Source organism: Mobula birostris, chromosome 2, assembly GCF_030028105.1.
Source record: "Mobula birostris isolate sMobBir1 chromosome 2, sMobBir1.hap1, whole genome shotgun sequence".
In the NCBI taxonomy this organism is placed as follows: Eukaryota; Metazoa; Chordata; class Chondrichthyes; order Myliobatiformes; family Myliobatidae; genus Mobula; species Mobula birostris.
This window is the reverse complement of record NC_092371.1, coordinates 105,492,152-105,507,006: the sequence shown is the minus strand read 5'-3', so window position 1 is coordinate 105,507,006 and position 14,855 is coordinate 105,492,152. Positions and strand designations below refer to the sequence as shown.

The following is a 14,855-nucleotide window of genomic DNA, read 5'->3' as shown; positions in this document are numbered from 1 at the left end:
AAATGGGGTTAATGTGGGTCGGTGCTGACCCCACCCAACTCTCAACCCTCAACCCTCTCCCCATCCAGCATGCCAAATATGCCCTGTAAATGGGATGAGCATGGGTCAGTCCCACCAAACACACCATAACCCCGAGTACAACTCCACCTGCCCTTCCTCAGCCTCCAGCTCACCAAACATGCTCTGTGAACAGGGAGCCACAGAGAGAATGCGGTGAGGATCCGGGGCAGCGGGCTTTTGCCACGAGGAGGGATCAAGGAGACCGGAGCAACTGACCATCTGCCAGGAGAACTCTCAGTGGGCCGAGCATCATCTGTGATGGCAAAGGGAGGGTCGACGTTTCCGGTTGAGATCCACATCCAGGTCTGAGAATGCAGAGGGAGATGGTGGTATAAACGAGAGAGGGGGAAGAGCTGGTGAGAAGAGGGCATGGTGGGCAGATGAAACAACAGGTTGTGGTACCCAGCCCTGAGGCAAACATGGATGAAGGGCAGGTGAAAAGGTGAACCTGAGAGGGGGACTCACAGAGCTCCCCTGGGGAAAGAACTGCTTCGAAGTTGCTGCATCTAGGTAAGGATTCTCAGCGCAGTTGTGGAGTGTGAATGCTGGAAGCTGGAGCCACACGTGACCTGCTGAGTGGTCCAGAGGCACTGGCATGGTGTGCTCTGGAGTTTACAGACAGCTCTCATACACACCTACAACACAGTGCAAGGCTGGACAGTGGGGACAAGAAGGTATTCCCCCCCCCCCCAACCCAGCTGGGGAGTTTAGGACATAGGTACGTATCAAAATAAGGAACCTGTAGCTAAGGAAAGCGAGGCTACAGGACTTTTTCCCCAGGAATCAGGAGGTGTCTGATTCAGGACACTGATGGAGAGATGTCTGGACACGAGGAGATTGAGAGCAGGAGATGCTGGTGAGAGACAGGAGGGAATGGGGAGTTGGGGATATAATGGGGAATGTTCCTGCTTCTGCCCATTTCTCCTGCTTGTACAAGAACAGAGGCCTGTCCTGGTGGCCCTGCCTCTCTAAACACAGCACCGCAGCCCAAGCAAGACGATGTGGTGTGGCTCACTGACCTTACACCTGAGGACATCCCTCAGCAGGTCTCCGTCACAGAACTCCGTCTCGTCCTCAATCTCCATCTTCCGCTGCAGGGGAGAGAGAGCACAGAGTGAGACACATGCCCACCTGGAACAACGGGGACGAGATCTAGGACACAGTACTATACCTGTCCAATGCACATCCACTCACGCAGCTCCGACGCATGTGGGATCTTCAGGGAACATTCTGGAAACCACTCCACCCGCTCGTAAGCACTGGGCTGAGAAGACGCAGAAATTACCACAAAGCGAGATCTATGCTGTCGGATAATCCCAACACACAAACATGCAGGCACAACACACCCCACCGCCCGCACAGCCAACACACTCACCAACCCAACACACACACAACACACCGCACCCACAGGCCAAGCACCTACATACCCGTCCACTGATCAAGCACACACATCAACCCAACGCATGCACGCTCCGAAACACAGAACGCCCCCACCCACAGGCCAAACATAACACAGCCTGCGCACAGACCCTACACCCTGCCCACTCTCCCAACACTGCGCAGTCCATACACCCTGTGTACTCAAATACACAATCCACTGGGCGCTGGGTAACCGACACTGTGTGGGTCGTGGCTACAATAGCTGGGCACTGAGTGACTGACACCGCGAGGGTTGTGTTACCGTCGCTGGACTGAGTGACTGACACCGTGGGTTGTGGTTACCATCTACAGACACTGAGCGACTGACACTGTGTGGCACATGGTTACCATCACCAGGTACAGGGTGACTGGCACTGTGTGGGTCGTGGTTACCGTCACTGGGTACAGGGTGACTGGCACTGTGTGGGTCGTGGTTACCGTCACTGGGTACAGGGTGACACACTGTATGGGTCATGTCATCATTGCTGGACACGAGTGACTGACACCGTGTGGATCGTGGCTGCCGTTGCTGGACACTGAGCGGGACGTGGTTACCATCTACAAACACAGTGACTGACACCATTACTGTTGCTGGGCACTGAGTGACTGAAACTGTGTGGATTGTGGTTACTGTTGCTGGGCACTGAGCAACTGCCATGTGCTTGGCAGTTACTGTTGCCTGGCACTGAACGACTGACACAAAGTGGCTGATGTAACAGGGAGCACAGGACTGAACTCACCTCAGTCTCCTCTTGCCAGTTGATGTTGAGGTCTCCGTCGAAGCCCTTCACCTTGAGTCCCAGCCCCCGGCGCCCACGCTGCAGTGACGCCTCCACTATCTCTTTCCGGCCCTGGCCAAACTTGCCCAGACCTTCGCCCTCACGGTAGCCCATCTTCATCTGTGGGGCATTAGAGAGGTCAGAGCAGGAATACACTGAGGGGGGTTGGGGGTAAGAGGGGAGGTGTGGTGGTGATGGGAGGGGTGTGAGAGAGAGGGGGATGAGTGAGCAGATGGGGTTTGTTGAGAGGGGACGAGGTGAGCAGACAGGAGTCGGGGAGAGAGGATGGGGGTGAGGCTATGAGGATGTCAGTGTTTGGAGGAAGGGAGGTGACAGGGTGGGGGTTAGGAGGAAGGGATAGGTTTGGGAGAGAGTTCCAGCACATTTACCATGAGCTTCTGGGAGACACTATTGTACATGGAGTACTTGCTGGAGAGGGGGTCGGACTGTGGGACCTCTGAACCTGCCGCCTCCGGCAGCCCAGGGACCCCGAACCCCATCCGCGGGCCCTCACCGTCAGTGTCCTCATCACTGCTGCCTGTCACTGCGAGAGGGGAGAGAGACAGTCATGCTCTGACACTTTAATGGTCCTGTACCCACATCCCCACCCCACTCCCTGCCGTCTGCTCCTCTCCCCCTTTTTTCAACCCTGCACTCATCTCTGGAACGGCCAGGTAACAAAAACACTGACATTTATCTGTTCATTGATGACAGTGCCACCTTTATCACCGTAATCCCAAATCAACTCATATCCAAACTACAAGACCTGGGACTCAACACCTCCCTCCGCAACTGGAAGTTGGAAATTAACACATTCATCAGATTACTCCAAACATTGGTGTCCCACAAGGGTGCAGCTACAGAATCATTGCTTCAGGTTAATTATCGCCTCATGTTCTTGCACATAATGGGAAAAAGTTTCCGTTAGAACGAGATGATAGAGGGAGACAACTTGAGGATAAAGGAGGGAATTTATCAGAGCATGACCAAAGTCCAAAATGAGTGCTTTGTGTTGGCATTTACTCGGAAGGAGGATGCGGAAGACAGCAGGAGAAGTGTGGGACGTGCCGACATGTTAGGGCATCTTGAGAACAGGGTGGAAGAGCTGGCTCTCTCGAGGAGCATCAAAGTGGTTGGGTGCCCAGGGCCTGATGGGATCGATATAATACCAGGTTGTTGTACAAGGCAAAATGAGATTACTGGGACATTAACCAAGATGCTTGTATCATCACAAATAACGAGGAGCAAGAGGACTGCAGAAAAGTCCATGATGTTCAACTGTTCAAGGAATAAGAATACTCTAGGAAATTCTAGGCTGGCAAGCCTCACCTCAGTGCTGGAAGTTACTGGGGAAGAACCTTACAGGCAAGAAGTATGCACATTTGGAAAACCACAGCGTGATGACAGACTGACTGTCGTCACAGTAACCTTGACAGAATGACAACATGGCTTTGTACAAGGCTGGTTGTCTTACTAACTTGAGCTTCTCGAGAAGGTGATTAATGAAGAGCTATAGATATCATCAACATGGCCTTTAGTAACACGTTAGGCAAGGTCCCCCTTGGGAGGCTCATCCAGAAAATTAAGATGCATGCGATCCACATTGAAATAGTAGACTGGATTCAAAGCTGGTGCTTGAGGGGTGTTATTCTGAATGGAGGTCCGTGATGAGTGGTGTTGTGCAGAGGTCCGAGCTGGGAACTCTGTGATTTATACCAACCACTTCATAGAACAGTAAAGGGCCTACAGCTCACAAGGTTATGCCGACCTTTTAACTGAGTTGAAGATCAATCTAACCCTTCCCTCCAACATAGCCCTCCATTTTTCTTTTATCCAAGAGTTTCTTAAATGTCCCTAATGTATCTGCCCTTACGTCCACTCTGTTAAAGAACCCACCTCTGATACTCCTCCCCCCAAACAATACTTTCCTCCACACACCTTATAATTATGAGGCCGCATATTAGCCATTTCCATTTGGGTAAAAATCTCTGGCTTTTCACGCTTTTTTATGCCTCTTACAACTTTATGCACCTTTATCAAGTCTCCTCTCCTCCTTCACAGCTCCAAAGAGAAAAACCCTAGCTCACTCAATTTATCATCTTAAAACAGTCTCTCTAATCCAGGCAGCATCCTGGTAAATCTCCTCTACACCCTCTCCAAAGCTTCCACATCCTCCCTACAATGAGGGAAACAGAAACGTACAGAATACTCTAACCAGAGCTGCAACATTATCCCACAGCTCTGGAACTCAATCCCCCTACTAACGAATGGCAACTCCATACACCTTAACAACCCTATCAACTCTGTTCCTTCACACTACAAAGAATCCTGCCATTACTCTGCATTCTTCCTTCAAAGTGAATAACTGCATACTTTTCTGGATTCAACTCATCTGCCATTTCTCAGCACAGCTCTTCATCCTGTCAATGTCTCACAGGAACCTATAACAACCTTCTACACTATTCACAACTCCAGCAACCTTCCTGTCATCTGCAAGCTTACTGACCTACCATTCCACTTGCTCATCCAAGTCATTTATAAAACCAGAACAGATCCCAACGCAACACCAATTATCACAGACCTCCGTCTACTAGCACCCTCTGCCTTCTGCGGGCAAGACACTTCTAAATCCACACAGTCAAATGTCTGTGTGTGTAGATCCAATAACGCCTGACTTTCTTAATGAACACACTATGAGGAAACGTAATAAAATGTACTCATCAATCAACCTTGTCAAATGCCTCAATAAAATCCATCTACACCACGCCCACTGCTCCCCATTCATAGACCCCAAAGGAAAGTAGATGGTTATTTAGTAAGAAAAAGTGCGGAGGAGTCCTCCCTTCACCTCATCACCTCCCTCCACCCCTCCCCTCCCCTCCCTATCCCTCCCTCCCTCACTTCCCACCCCTCCATTCTCCCCCAATCCTCCCTACGCAGCTGCCTGTTGGGCCCACGAACCTCACCCTCCCTCCGCAGCCCATTCCACCCACCGGCGGCCCGCTCCCCGCCACTGCTCTCCCCGGACGTGAGCCCGGAGTCGGTCCGCCTGCGCCTAGGAGGGCCCGGGAGCTGGGTCTGGTGCTGGGCCCAGTCCTCGGGCTCGGGCTCGGGGTACCGGCGCTTCATGGTGCCGCCTCGATCCCGCCGCTGTGCCACCTGTGACCCTGCGCAGCCGCCAATCAGCAGCTTCCGCCACGCCCGGAGAGCTGCAGATGTCATTGCTGAAACCACGCCCCTTGGAGGCAATCGCCGATCCTGAGGGCAACCCGGTATAGGGGAGCCCCGCCCCTAAAGTGACACACCCCTTCCCAAATCCCGCCCCTTGAGGTAAAGCCCCGCCCCTGTAAAACCGTCCCTGGAAATAAACCACGCCCCTTGAGGGAAGTCTGTCCTCTCTGAGACACGAGGAATTCTGCAGATGCTGGAAATTCAAGCAACACACATCAAAGTTGCTGGTGAACGCAGCAGGCCAGGCAGCATCTCTAGGAAGAGGTACAGTCGACGTTTCAGGCCGAGACCCTTCGTCAGGACTAACTGAAGGAAGAGTGAGTAAGAGATTTGAAAGTTGGAGGGGGAGGGGGAGATCCAAAATGGTAGGAGAAGACAGGAGGGGGAGGGATGGAGCCAAGAGCTGGACAGGTGATAGGCAAAAGGGGTACGAGAGGATCATGGGACAGGAGGTCCGAGAAGAAGGACGGGGGGGGGGAACCCAGAAGATGGGCAAGGGGTATAGTGAGAGGGACAGACGGAGAAAAAGGAGAGAGAGAGAGAGAAAGAATGTGTGTATGTAATTAAATAACGGATGGGGTACGAGGAGGGAGGTGGGGCATTAGCGGAAGTTTGAGAAGTCAATGTTCATGGCATCAGGTTGGAGGCTACCCAGATGGAATATAAGGTGTTGTTCCTCCAACCTGAGTGTGGCTTCATCTTTACAGTAAAGGAGGCCGTGGATAGACATATCAGAATGGGACGTGGAATTAGAATGTGTGGCCACAGGGAGATCCTGCTTTTTCTGGCGGACAGAGCGTAGGTGTTCAGCGAAACGATCTCCCAGTCTGCATCAGGTCTCACTGATATATTAAAGGCCACATCGGGAGCACCGGATGCAGTATATCACCCCAGCCGACTCACAGGTGAAGTGTTGCCTCACCTGGAACGACTGTCTGGGGCCCTGAATGGTGATGAGGGAAGAAGTGTAAGTGTCAGGATGAGGCTTTTCATTCTAGTACGAGGGAGATGTCCTCCTTTTTTAAAGAAAGGGGCTTCCGTTCCTCCACCATCAACTCTGCTGTCAAACACATCGCCCCCATTTCACGCACATCTGCTCTCACTCCATCCTCCCGCCACCCCACTAGGAATAGGGTTCCCCTTGTCCTCAACTACCACCCCACCAGCCTCCAGGTCCAACATATTATTCTCCGTAACTTCCGCCACCTCCAACAGGATCCCACCACTAAGCACATCTTTCCCTCCCCACCCCTCTGCTTTCCACAGGGATCGCTCCTGACACTTACACATCCTGCCTCACCACCATTCAGGGCTCCAGACAGTCCTTCCATGTGAGGCAACACTTCACCTGTGAGTCGGCTGGGGTGATATACTGCGTCCGGTGCTCCCGATGTGGCCTTCTATATATTGGTGAGACCTGATGCAGACTGGGAGATCGTTTCGCTGAACACCTACGCTCTGTCCGCCAGAGAAAGCAGGATCCCAGTGGCCACACATTTTAATTCCACATCCCATTCCCATTCTGATATGTCTGTCCGCAGCCTCCTCTACTGTAAAGATAAAGCCACACTCAGGTTGGAGGAACACCTTATATTCTGTCTGGGTAGCCTCCAACCTGATGGCATGAACATTGACTTCTCAAACTTCCACTAATGCCCCACCTCCCCCTCGTACCCCATCCGTTATTTATTTATATACACACATTCTTTCTTTCACTCTCCTTTTTCTCCCTCTGTCCCTCTCACTATACCCCTTGCCCATCCTCTGAGTTTTTCTCCCCTTCCCCTTTTCTTTCTCCCTGGGCCTCCTGTCCCATGATCCTCTCATATCCCTTTTGCCAATCAACTGTCCAGCTCTTGGCTCCATCCCAACCCCTCCTGTCTTCTCCTATCATTTTGGATCTCCCCCTCCCCCTCCCACTTTCAAATCTCTTACTAACTCTTCCTTCAGTTAGTCCTGACGAAGGGTCTCAGCCCAAAACGTCAACTGTACCTCTTCCTAGAGATGCTGCCTGGCCTGCTGCGTTCACCAGCAACTTTGATGTGTGTTGCTCTCTGAGACACATCTCTTTAGAGCAACAGCTCACACGAAATGCTGGAGGAACTCAGCAGGCTAGGCAGCATCTATCGAAAAGATTAAACAGTCGACATTTTGAGCCGAGACACTTCAGCAGGACTGGAGAAAAAAAGCTAAGGACTCAGTGTAAGCAGGAGGGGAGGGACAAACACAAGGTGATAGGTGAAACCAGGAGGGGAGGGATGAAGTAAAGAGCTGGGAAGTTAATTGTTGACAGCGATACCGGGCTGGAGAAGGGGGAATCTAATAGGGGAGGACAGAAGGCCATGGAAGAAAGAAAAAGGGGGGAGGAGCACTAGAGGAAGCTGATGGGCAGGGAATGGATATAAGATGAGAGAGGGAAATAGGGATGAGGAATAGAGAAGGGGAGCATGACTGGAAGTGCGAGAAATTAATGTTCATGCCATCAGTTTGGAGGCTACCCAGTTGGAATATATGGTGTTGCTCCTCCAACCTTAGTGTGGCCTCATCGTGACAGTAGAGGAGGCCAGGGATGGACATGTTGGAATGGGAAGTGGAATTAAGTGGATAGCCACTGGGAGATCCTGCTTTTTCTGGTGGACGGAGCATAGGTGCTTGGCGAAGTGGGAAGGGGAGGGAGAAACACAAGGTGATAAGTGAAACCGGGAGGGGGGAAGTAAAGAGCTGAGAGGTTGATTGGTGAACGAGATACAGGGCTGGTTAAGGGAGAATCTTATAGGAGAGGACTGAAGGCCATGGAAGAAAGAAAAAGGGCGAGGAGTACCAGAGGGAAGTGATGGGCAGGCAAGGAGATAAGGTGAGAGAGGGAAATGGGAATGGGAAATAGGGAAGAGGGGGTGAATTCCCGTAAGTTCAAGAAATCAATGTTTATGCCATCAGTTTGGAGGCTACCCAGATGGAATATAAGGTGTTTCTGCTCCAACCTGAGGGTGGCTTCATCGTGACAGTAGAGGAGGCCAGGGTTAGTCACGTTAGAACGGGAATGGGAAGTGGAATTAAAATGTGTGGCCACTAGGATATCCCACTTTGTCTGGCAGACAGAGCATAGGTGCTCGGCAAAGCAATCTCCCAATCTACGTCAGGTCTCACCGATATACAAGGGGCCACACTGGCAGTACCGGATACAATAGATTACTCAACAGACTCATAGGTGAAGTGTCATCTCAACTGGAAGGGGCTTCCCTTCCTCCACCATCAACGCTGCCCTCAACTGCATCTCTTCCATTTCGCACACATCTGCCCTCACCCCATCCTTCTGCCACCCCACCAGGGATAGGGTTCCTCTTGTCCTCAGCTACCCCCTCACCAGCCTCCGCATCCAGCACATAATTTTCTGAAATTTACGCAATCTGCAACGTGACCCCAACTCGAAGCACACATTTCCCTCCCCCCATCTTTCTGCTTTCCGCAGGGATCGCTCCCTACGCAACTCCCTTGTCCATTCATCCCTCCCCACTGTTTTCCCTCATCGTACTTATCCTTGCAAGCGGAACAAGTACCATACCAGCCCCTACACCTCCCTCACTACCATTCAGAGCCCCAAACAGTCCTTCTTGGTGAGGTGACACTTCACCAGTGAGCCTGTTGGGGTCATCTGCTGTATTTGGTGTTCCCAATGTGGCCTCCTGAATATCAGTGAGACCTGACATAGACTGGGCCACCCATATTAATTCCATTTCCCATTCCCTTTCCAACGTGACCATCCCTGGCCTCCTCTACTGTCACGATGAAGCCACCCTCAGGTTGGAGCAGAAACACCTTATATTCCATCTGGGTAGCCTCCAAACTGATGGCATAAACATTGATTTCTTGAACTTGTGGGAATTCACCCCCTCTTCCCTATTTCCCATTCCCATTTCCCTCTCTCACCTTATCTCCTTGCCTGCCCATCACTTCCCTCTGGTACTCCTCGCCCTTTTTCTTTCTTCCATGGCCTTCAGTCCTCTCCTATAAGATTCCCCCTTAACCAGCCCTGTATCTCGTTCACCAATCAACCTCTCATTTCTTTACTTCACCCCTCCCCCCTCTCAGTTTCACTTATCACCCTGTGTTTCTCCCTCCCCTCCCCACACCCTCTTTCTCTGACGTCTCATCTTTCTTCTGCAGCCCTGATGAAGGGTCTCGGCACAAAATATCGACCGTACTTTTCTCCATAGATGCTGCCTAGCCTGCCAAGTTCCTCCAGCATTTTGTGTGTGTGTGTGTGTGTTGCTTGCATTTCCTGCATCTACAGGTTTTCTCTTCTTTGTTCGTAAGGACAACACCTGCCCTCAACTCCTCAGTGCGATCCATGGGGACTGGGTTCCTGGGGTGGGTGAATGCAGAGAAGCTGGGTCCGTTGTTTTGGGTAACTGGAGGGCAGGGGAGATTGGAGGGAGGCAGGAAAATTGTTCCCATTGTGGTGTTGGCAGGTGTCAGGGTGCAGATTTAGGTGATGGGTGGTGCTGTAATCGGACAGGGTCCCGTGGGACACAGCTCAACACTAATAGGCAGTGTGTCCCACAGACCCTTCCACTGGGGCAGAGCAGAGCCTGTGACTAGGGACTTATTTCACATATATTGTGTTTCTTATCGTAATTTGCAGATTTTTTATTATGTATAGCAATATCCTGCTGTCAGAAAACAACATGTCAGTTATATTGAAAACAAGAAAATCCGCAAATGCTGGAAATCCAAGCATCACACACAAAATGCTGGAGGAACTCAGCAGGCCAGGCAGCATCTGTGGAAAAGAGTACAGCCGGTGTTTTGGGCCGAGACACTTCATCAGGCCTGGAGAAAAAGATGAGTCAGAGTAAAAAAGTGGGGAGAGGGGGGGAAGAACTACAAGGTGATAGGTGAAACTGAGAAGGGTAAGGGGTGAAGAGCTGGGAAGTTGATTGGTGAAATAGATACAGTGCTGGAGAAGGGGGGGATCTGAAAGGGGAAGGCAAAAGGCCATGAAATAAAGAGGGAGGAGCACCAGAGGGAGGGAGGTGTTAGGCAGGTGAGAGGGAAATGGGGAATGGTGAAGGGGGGGGGGCATTGCTGGAAGTTCAAGGAAATTGATGTTCATGCCATCAGGTTGGAGGCTACCCAGATGGAATATAAGGTGTTGCTCTTCCAACCTGAGTGTGGCCTCATCGTGACGGTAGAGGGCATGGACTGACATGTCAGAATATGAATGGGAAGTGGAATTAAAATGGCCACTGTACACTCCGTCTGCCAGAAAGAGGGGGATCTCCTAATGACCAACCATTTTAACGTTGTGGTTCTTCCTCCCCTCCTCCCACTTTCTTACTGTGACTGCGCATCTTTTTTTCCCAATCCTCATGAAGGGTCTCGGCCTGAAACGCCGACTACACACTTTTCCATCGTGGAGTTCCTCCAGTATTTTGTTGACTATATTACTCCTAATTTTGAATCTAACATCGGAGGCACTAACTCCATACTCCAGTGGTGCTAACTATTGCCTCCCGCGATGTTTCATAACATTCAACAACACACATCCTGTGAAAGGACAGTGAATTGGGCAGTATCTGCGGAGAGTGACCCTCCATCTTCCGCACATAGATCCTGCCCGACTGTCTGAATTCCTCCAACAGGTTGTGTGCAGCTCTCAATTCCAGCGTCTGTAGCCTCTAATGTCAGTCAGGGCCGGAGTTGCGGCTCTTTAACTGAAGCCAGCTTCACTTTCAGCTCAGGCGTGATGTGCCACTGCTCCACTGGCCGGGTTTGCACACTGCATCGATCTATTAACTGCCCAAGCGGATTTATCGATGCTTTGAGTTTCCATTACATCGTCATGGAAGTGGAATCAATGCAGTGGGCATCCCTCACTGGAGGACTTGTAGGTGGAGTAGTTGCTCCTTGCCCCTCTGAGAAAGACTTCATCACGGTCGGTGCCCGCCCCTCAACCTCAACAGGAGGACTTATCGATGCGGTCGGTGAATGGCTGGGAAGTACTGGAGGACTTATCGATGCGATCTGTGATCGGATAGGTGGCACTGGAGAATTCATCGATGAGGTCGGTAAACGGTTGCGCGTCACCGGACGACCGAGAAGATGGCGGTTGCTGAGGAATCGGAGCAGAGCCTGGCCTGGTACTTGGAAAGAATGGGCGGTGAGGAAGCGGGGCAGCGGCTGAAACTGCAGCCGGGGACAGAGGTAACAGAGGGAGGGACCCGAGTTGTCCGGTGGTAGACTGTGCTGGTATAGATTCCAATAATAATACGGTGTAACACAGAGTCAGACCATTCTCCACCGGTGTTATACAATGACAGACCAGTCCTGACTGGTACTGTCCCTCGGTGTTATACAGTATCAGACCCATCCCCGCTGATACCTTACACCTTTGATTAGCAGTTATAGACCAGTCCCCACCGAGACCATATTTCAGTATTATATAGTGACAGACCCATCACCACCGGTACCGTACCCCTTTGTTTAACAGTGACAGACCAGTCCCCAGTGAGACCATACCCCAGTATTATACAGGAACAGTACTGGACCCTGCTGCTGGACAGCGACAGCCCCGTCCCCACCGGAACTGTGCCCCGATGTTGTATAGTGACAGATCCATTCCCGGCGGTACTGTACCCCGGTGTTATACAGTGACAGACCCAACCCACCGGAACTGAGCTCCGGTGTTGTACAGTGACAGACCCATCTCCACCGGCACTGTACCCTGTGTAGTACAGTGACAGACACGTACAATAGACAATAGGAGCAGGAGTAGGCTATTCGGCCCTTCGAACGAGCACAGCCATTCACTGTGATCATGGCTGACCTTCCACAATTAGTACCCCGTTCCTGCCTTCTCCCCATATCCCTTGACCTCCACTATCATTAAGAGCTCTATCTAACTCTTTCTTGAAAGCATCCAGAGAATTGGCCTCTACTGCCTTCTGAGACAGAGCATTCCACAGATCCACAACTCTCTGGGTGAAAAAGTTTTTCCTCAACTCCGTTCTAAATGGTCTACCCCTTATTCTCAAATTGTGGCCTCTGGTTCTGGACTCCTCCAATATTGGAAACATGTTTCCTGTCTCAAGCGTGTCCAATCCCTTAATAATCTTATATGTTTCAATCAGATCCCCTCTCAGCCTTCTAAATTCCAGTGTATACAAGCCCAGTCGCTCCAATCTTTCAACATATGACAGTCCTGCCATCCAGGGAAGTAACCTCGTGAACCTCCGCTGCACTCCCTCAATGGCAAGAATGTCCTTCCTCAAATTTAGGGACCAAAACTGTACACAATACTCCAGGTGGGGTCTCACCAGGGCCCTGTACAACTGCAGAAGGACCTCTTTGCTCTTATACTCAACTCCCCTTGTTATGAAGGCTAACATGCCATTAGCTTTCTTCACTGCCTGCTGTACCCTCATGCTTATTTTTAGTGACTGATGAACAAGGACACCTGGATCTCGTTGTTCTTCCCCTTTTCCTAACTTGACACCATTCAGGTAGTAATCTGCCTTCCTGTTCTTGCCACCAAAGTGGATAACCTCACATTTATCCACTTCAAACTGCATCTGCCATGCATCTGCCTACTCACCCAACCTATCCAAGTCATCCTGCATTATCTCAACATCCTCCACACATTTCACACTGCCACCCAGCTTTGTGTCATCTGCAAATTTGCTAATGTTACTTTTAATCCCTTCATCTAAATCATTAATGGGGTCGGCTGCTTCCAAGGTACTGGCAAGTTGACGGTGCCTGGAGGTTTATGGGAGGGAGTTTCTCCCTTTGCCACCTGCTATTGGGGACTCGGGAGTCGATCGACTCGGGACTTTGAGACTTCTTTTTACTGTGCCTATGGTCTGTTCTTTATCAAATTATGGTATTGCTTTGCGCTGCTGTAACTATATGTTACAATTATGTGGTTCTGTCAGTGTTAGTCTTTGGTCTGTCTTGTTTTCTGTGATATCATTCCGGAGAAACATTGTATCATTTCTTAATGCATGTATGCATTTCTAAATTACAATAAAAGAGGACTGAGTGTTCTCATAATCTAATCTAATGTATATTGTAAATAGCTGCGGTCCCAGCACCGAGCCTTGCGGTATCCCACTAGTCACCGCCTACCATTCTGAAAGGGACCCATTAATCCCTACTCTTTGTTTCCTGTCTGCCAACCAATTTTCTATCCATGTCAGTACCCTACCCCCAATACCATGTGCTCTAACTTTGCCCACTAATTTCCTACGTGGGACCTTATCAAAGGCTTCCTGAAAGTCCAGGTACACTACATCCACTGGCTCTCCCTTGTCCATTTTCATAGTTATATCCTCAAAAAAAATTCCAGAAGGTTAGTCAAGCATGATTTCCCCTTCGTAAATCCATGCTGACTCGGACCGATCCTGTTACTGGTATCCAAATGTGCCGCTACTTCATCCTCTATAATTGACTCCAGAATCTTCCCCACCACTGATGTCAGGCTATCTGGTCTCTCCCTTCTTTCTTAAAAAGTGGGATAACATGAGCTACCCTCCAGTCCTCAGGAACTAATCCTGAATCTATAGAACATTGGAAAATAATTACCAATGCGTCCACGATTTCTAGAGCCACCTCCTTAAGTACCCTGGGGTGCAGACCATCAGGCCCTGAGGATTTATCAGCCTTCAGTCCCATCAGTCTATCCAACACTATTTTCTGCCTAATGTGAATCTCCTTCAGTTCCTCCATTACCCTAGGTCCTCCAGCCACTATTACATCTGGGAGATTATTTGTTTCTTCCCTAGTGAAGACAGATCCAAAGTACCTGTTCAACTCCTCTGCCATTTCCTTGTTCCCCATAATAAATTCACCCATTTCCGTCTTCAAGGGCCCAACTTTGGTCTTAACTAATTTTTTCCTTTTCACATACCTAAAGAAGCTTTTACTATCCTCCTTTACATTCTTGGCTAGCTTACCTTCGTATCTCATCTTTTCTCCCTATATTGCCTTTTTTGTTATCCTCTGTTGCTCTTTAAAAGTTTCCCAATCCTCTGGCTTCCCGCTCATCTTTGCTATGTTATACTTCTCTTTTATTTTTATACTGTCCTTCACTTCCCTTGTCAGCCACGGTCGCCCCTTACTCCCCTTAGAATCTTTCTTCCTCTTTGGAATGAACTGATCCTGCACCTTCTGTATTATTCCCAGAAATACCTGCCATTGTTGTTCCACTGTCATCCCTGCTAGGGTATCTTTCCAGTCAACTTTGGCCAGCTCCTCCCTCATGGCTCCATCGTCCCCTTTGTTCAACTGCAATACTGATGCTTCTGATTTTCCCTTCTCCCTCTCAAATTGTAGATTAAAACTTATCATATTATGGTCACTACCTCC

The 14,855-nt window shown here is 50.2% G+C and overlaps 2 protein-coding genes across 3 annotated transcripts in view; one reads left to right on the top strand and one right to left on the bottom strand.

Annotated features, from left to right (window-relative positions):
- Positions 1-5,463, bottom strand: part of cmtr1 (cap methyltransferase 1) — a 91,161-nt gene extending 85,698 nt beyond the window's left edge. Inside the window, exons 1-5 of the mRNA XM_072245972.1 lie at positions 5,252-5,463; positions 2,648-2,802; positions 2,220-2,378; positions 1,232-1,324; positions 1,080-1,151 (exon numbers count right to left, since the gene is read on the bottom strand). Of these exons, the coding sequence (XP_072102073.1) occupies positions 1,080-1,151; positions 1,232-1,324; positions 2,220-2,378; positions 2,648-2,802; positions 5,252-5,387 (615 nt within the window). The 5' untranslated portion in view covers positions 5,388-5,463. The remainder of the gene's footprint in view (positions 1-1,079; positions 1,152-1,231; positions 1,325-2,219; positions 2,379-2,647; positions 2,803-5,251) is intronic.
- Positions 5,464-11,550: 6,087 nt separating this feature from the next.
- Positions 11,551-14,855, top strand: part of rnf8 (ring finger protein 8, E3 ubiquitin protein ligase) — a 33,676-nt gene continuing 30,371 nt past the window's right edge. Inside the window, exon 1 of one of the 2 annotated variants that reach the window (XM_072245949.1) lies at positions 11,551-11,693. In XM_072245949.1, coding sequence (XP_072102050.1) covers positions 11,592-11,693 — 102 coding nt within the window. In that variant the 5' untranslated portion in view covers positions 11,551-11,591. The remainder of the gene's footprint in view (positions 11,694-14,855) is intronic. The other variant, XM_072245955.1, reaches the window with a different exon arrangement.